This window comes from Babylonia areolata, chromosome 35, assembly GCF_041734735.1.
Source record: "Babylonia areolata isolate BAREFJ2019XMU chromosome 35, ASM4173473v1, whole genome shotgun sequence".
NCBI classification, from domain to species: domain Eukaryota; kingdom Metazoa; phylum Mollusca; class Gastropoda; order Neogastropoda; family Buccinidae; genus Babylonia; species Babylonia areolata.
Window position 1 is genome coordinate 23,643,266 of NC_134910.1, and position 5,502 is coordinate 23,648,767.

General features: G+C 43.3%; 1 protein-coding gene across 1 annotated transcript in view; it reads left to right on the top strand.

Moving 5' to 3' along the window:
• Positions 1-222: 222 nt before the first annotated feature.
• LOC143277893 (methionyl-tRNA formyltransferase, mitochondrial-like) overlaps positions 223-5,502 on the top strand; it is a 17,945-nt gene continuing 12,665 nt past the window's right edge. Inside the window, exons 1-4 of the mRNA XM_076582849.1 lie at positions 223-362; positions 1,561-1,855; positions 2,476-2,536; positions 4,214-4,359. Coding sequence (XP_076438964.1) covers positions 1,638-1,855; positions 2,476-2,536; positions 4,214-4,359 — 425 coding nt within the window. The 5' untranslated portion in view covers positions 223-362; positions 1,561-1,637. The remainder of the gene's footprint in view (positions 363-1,560; positions 1,856-2,475; positions 2,537-4,213; positions 4,360-5,502) is intronic.

Here is a 5,502-nt window from a genome sequence, read left to right on the forward strand (position 1 = left end):
GTGCTGAAGACACTGACGGAGAATAACTCAGTTTGTGACCACTTCGGGTGCTGAAGACACTGACGGAGAATAACTCAGTTTGTGACCACTTCGTGTGCTGAAGACACTGACGGAGAATAACTCAGTTTGTGACCACTTCGGGTGCTGAAGACACTGACGGAGAATAACTCAGTTGTGACCACTTCGGGTGCTGAAGACTGACGGAGAATAACTCAGTTTGTGACCACTTCGGGTGCTGAAGACACTGACGGAGAATAACTCTCGGATCCTTGTATTCCGGTAAGATCGTGAGAGTTATACCCCTTGAGTATCATGGCAGCAACCACGCTCTCGTCTGCATCTGATGCGAAGTTGGATTAAAAGTAAGTTTCCTAGTCTTCCAAATCTAGTTGTTCTCTAATGATCACGATGCGAAAGATGACGAGGTCAGAAGATAACACATTTTTTTTAGCATGACGATGGATGTGTTATCATTTTTCATGGACATGAAAATTGTTCATTTGCCTTTGCCGTTTGACTCAGAACCGTGTCCCCCCAACCCTCCTGTCCTGTGTCTGTGCTTGTGTCTGTATCTCACTTTTTGTGTACTGAATTATTGCGCAGGTCTGTTGGTTACATTTTCATTGTTTGTGAAACCAAACACGGAAAAAGCAAGATGGTGGTACACTAGTTTAGTGACTGAATCCGTATCAAAATTGCCGGGAGTGAAACAACGTACAATTGTTGAATTCCATAGAAAATAACGTTTCAACATCTACCAGTTGTAATATCGTTTCAATCATACATGCACAAAAATTGCCTGTAAAATAAGTTCCTGAATTAAGAATGCTAAAATAGGACTTTACCCTATCTGTCTATCTGTATGTCTGGTTAATACTTTGTTGAATAGTTGCATGCCCTGGTGGTGTGTCCATCGAGATCGATGATGACCATCGTTGTCATCCTGCTGGGGGATGGGGGGAGGGTGGTGGTGGGGTGGGGGGGAGGATGCTCATGAATCTATCTGTGAATGCGCAGATGGCTGAATAGTCCAATCTGCGCACGAAATGTTCGCTGACAGTTGGGGCAGACAAAGACAGGCATATCATTGTGAGGGTGCTTGTTTGCCCGTGACTTTCTGGCCTGCCTCTTCTGAACAGCTGCAGCAGTACTGTTGGCCTCGCACAACTTGGCGCCTTTGTACACAGCAGCGCATGTGTAGCAAGGACAGACTGCAGAGTGGTGGTTTGGTTCAGGACACAATAGATCATTTGACCGCTTCACCACAAAACCAATGGGTCATTTTCAAAATTAATGGGTCAAGAGAACCTGTACTGTGTGTAGAACAGTGAAGAAATTCAAGAGAAATATTTGTTCACCATTTTGGTAAGGCACATAGAGCACTATTTATAGTATAGACACTATGTAAATCCACATTCTTCTTATTCTTTTTCTTAGTATTATTATTATCATTGTTACTATTATTACTGTTATTATTATTGTTATTATTATCATTGTTGTTGTTGTTAACTCATCATTGATTATAAGCTGATTGCTCTAATTGTTCTGTTCTTTATTCAGCACTGTATGGAAGCTCTACACAGTGCAACCTGTTTCTTCCACCTAACTCTATCAACTACATGGATGGCTGACTCGGAATGATGATGCCAACGATGATGATGCCAACGATGACGATGACAGCGATGATGATGAAGCGACAGCTGACGGGTGTGTGGAGGGGTGGTGGTGGTGGTTGGCATGCTGGCTGCCACACATCCTCAGCCAGACCAGGTGGTGACAAACCTCCCTTCAACATTCTCTTTCTGGGCACTGACAGCTTTGCTGTGGAGACACTCAGGGCTCTGGATGGTAACAGGTATACAGTGCATACTGTGTAGTTCACTGTTGTTCACATAGCTTTCATTCACATACTGTGCAGTTCACTGTTGTTCACATAGCTTTCATTCACATACTGTGCAGTTCACTGTTGTTCACATAGCTTTCATTCACATACTGTGTAATTCACTGTTGTTCACATAGCTTTCATTCACATACTGTGCAGTTCACTGTTGTTCGCATAGCTTTCATTCACATACTGTGCACTTCACGGTTGTTCACATAGCTTTCATTCACATACTGTGTAGCTCATTGTTGTTCACATAGCTTTCATTCACATACTGCGTAGTTCACTGTTGTTCACATAGCTTTCATTCACACACTGTGCAGTTCACTGTTGTTCACATAGCTTTCATTCACATACTGTGTAGTTCACTTTTGTTCACATAGCTTTCATTCGAATGCTGTGTAGTTCATTGTTGTTCACATAGCTTTCATTCACATACTGCGTAGTTCACTGTTGTTCACATAGCTTTCATTCACATACTGTGTAGTTCACTGTTGTTCACATAGCTTTCATTAACATGCTGTGTAGTTCACTGTTCTTCACATAGCTTTCATTAACATACTGTGAAGTCCACATTGCTGACATGCTTTCAGACGGTGTAGATCCCAGGGCAAGCTGGTGGACACTCTGCATGTTGTCTCCACATCCACCAAGGTGATCACTGTCTTCCTCCTCCTCTTCTCTGCATCCTCCTCTTCTTTTTCTTCCTCCTGCTCTTCCTCTTCCTCACCCTATTCTTCCTCTGCTTCCTCCTCTTCTTCTTTTTCTTCCTCTGCCTCCTCCTTCTCTTCCTCTTCCTCTGCTTCCTCCTCTTCCTCTTCCTCTGCTTCCTTCTCTTCCTCTTCCTCCTTCTCTTCCTCCTCTTCCTCTGCCTCCTCCTTCTCTTCCTCTTCCTCCTCTGCCTCCTTCTCTTCCTCTTCCTCCTCCTCTTCCTCCTCTTCCTCTGCTTCCTTCTCTTCCTCTTCCTCCTTCTCTTGTTTTTTAGACAAGTACGTATAGAAGTAGCAGCACTTTTCTTCTTTATACACACAAGATGAATTTGATGTATTTACATACTTGGAAATATGGAATGAATACATATATATTTTATTGTATGTACTATACCTGTGTACAATATTCATTACAAAATATGTACAACACACAAAGTTCAGCATGCCAAATAACTGTGCAAATGGTGCCCCCAGCATGTGGAAAATGATATATTCTGTACCTAAAAGAACCAGGTTATTCTGTGACATTCGAGTATCAGTTGACAAACTTCCAAATTCTTGTCCAAAGTGGTTGGAGAAATTGGAAACAGATATTTCATGGAAAGGGGCATTTTACAAATTGAGTAAAATTAAAGACATTAAGCTGAAATGGCTCCACTGTATATATTACATAGAAGCGTTGTAACTAATATTTTCCCAAAAGAAATGGGGGTAGTAATTAATTGTCATTGTGATTTTTGTGGCAGTGAAATGGACAACATGGAGCACATGTTCTGGAGATGTGGACATTGAAAACTTTGGGCAGAATTTTGTAGAGTTACTGAGGGTGAGATGTTGAACATGTACCAACATCAAAACAACTGAAAGCATGGTACTGTTTGGCATTGCTCAAAGTGTACGCACCGATACAGTTTTTGACCTGTTAATACTTCTGGGATAAATGCACATCAAGTATAAATATAAATTTGACAAACGCAGACCATAGCAGCTTTTGAAAGATACATTTCCTGGCGTTATGAAATAGAACACAATGCAGGAATGCAATGCAACACAGGACTTAAAACAAAGTGGCTGTCTTACAAGACATTGATTAAAGACGTTTCTTAATTGAATTTATAATTGTTGAATGTGTTTGATTCATACAAGTTTCTTGTGTGATATTTACCTCTTTATGTTAGATCATCAATTAAATCTAAATGTTTATTATTAATTTTTGTTGTTTCTTCTTCCAACTTTTGTTTTTCTTTTCAAGTTTTTTTTTCTTTCTTTTTTTCTTCTTTGAGTGTTCTGAAATGGGTACACCTGTGCAAGCTAATTGTCACTGAAGTGTTCTGAAATGGGTACACCCTTGAAGCTAATTGTCACTGAAGTGTTCTGAAATGGGTACACCTGTGCAAGCTAATTGTCACTGAAGTGTTCTGAAATGAGTACACCCTTGAAGCTAAATGTCACTGAAGTGCACTGCTTAATGTGTAAGTGATGTCATTTTTCTATTGTGACAGCGAATTGTGCAAATTCTGTTAATGATGATGATATTCCAATGAGAGAAACAACCTCTTATGCAAGGGGATTTAAAAAAAAAAAAAATTCACGTCATTGTCACAGAGCGGTGGTGTTTCAGTCGGCTGTCGCTGAGTTTGCTCACGCCCATGACCTTCCTCTGCTGACCTGGCCGCCCCGGCTGAGCGACCTTGACCTGTATGACCTTGGTGTGCTGGTGTCCTTTGGGCGCATGGTACCTCGCAAGGTCATCGCTCGGTTTCCCCAGTGAGTTCAGTGAGTGTGGAGAGGGTGTGGGTGTATGTCAGTATTGCGGGGAGTTCAGTGTGTGTGTGTGTGTGTGGTGTCAGTATTGGGGGTAGTTCAGTGTGTGTGTGGTGTCAGTATTGGAGTTCAGTGTGTGTGTGGTGTCAGTATTGGGGGGAGTTCAGTGTGTGTGTGGTGTCAGTATTGGGGGGAGTTCAGTGTGTGTGTGGTGTCAGTATTGGGGGAGTTCAGTGTGTGTGTGGTGTCAGTATTGGGGGGAGTTCAGTGTGTCTGTGGTGTCAGTATTGGGGGGAGTTCAGTGTGTGTGTGGTGTCAGTATTGGGGGGAGTTCAGTGTGTGTGTGGTGTCAGTATTGGGGGGATTTCAGTGTGTGTGTGGTGTCAGTATTGGGGGGAGTTCAGTGTGTGTGTGGTGTCAGTATTGGGGGGAGTTCAGTGTGTGTGTGGTGTCAGTATTGGGGGGAGTTCAGTGTGTGTGTGGTGTCAGTATTGGGGGTAGTTCAGTGTGTGTGTGGTGTCAGTATTGGGGATTTCAGTGTGTGTGTGGTGTCAGTATTGGGGGAGTTCAGTGTGTCTGTGGTGTCAGTATTGGGGGGAGTTCAGTGTGTGTGTGGTGTCAGTATTGGGGGGAGTTCAGTGTGTGTGTGGTGTCAGTATTGGGGGAGTGTGCTTCAGCAGTGTGGTGAACTGTGTGTTTCAGTGGTGTGGTGTGTTTCAGTGATGTGGTGTGGTGAACCGTGTGTTTCAGTGATGTGGTGAACTGTGTTTCAGCGGTGTGGTGAACTGTGTTTCAGCGGTGTGGTGAACTGTGTTTCAGCGGTGTGGTGATCTGTGTTTCAGTGATGTGGTGAACCGTGTGTTTCAGTGATGTGGTGAACCGTGTTTCAGCAGTGTGGTGAACTGTGTTTCAGCGGTGTGGTGAACTGTGTTTCAGCGGTGTGGTGAACTGTGTTTCAGCGGTGTGGTGAACTGTGTTTCAGTGATGTGGTGAACCGTGTGTTTCAGCGGTGTGGTGAACTGTGTTTCAGCGGTGTGGTGAACCATATGTTTCAGCGGTGTGGTGAACCATGTGTTTCAGTGGTGTGGTGAACTGTGTTTCAGTGGTGTGGTGAACTGTGTTTCAGTGATGTGGTGAACCGTATGT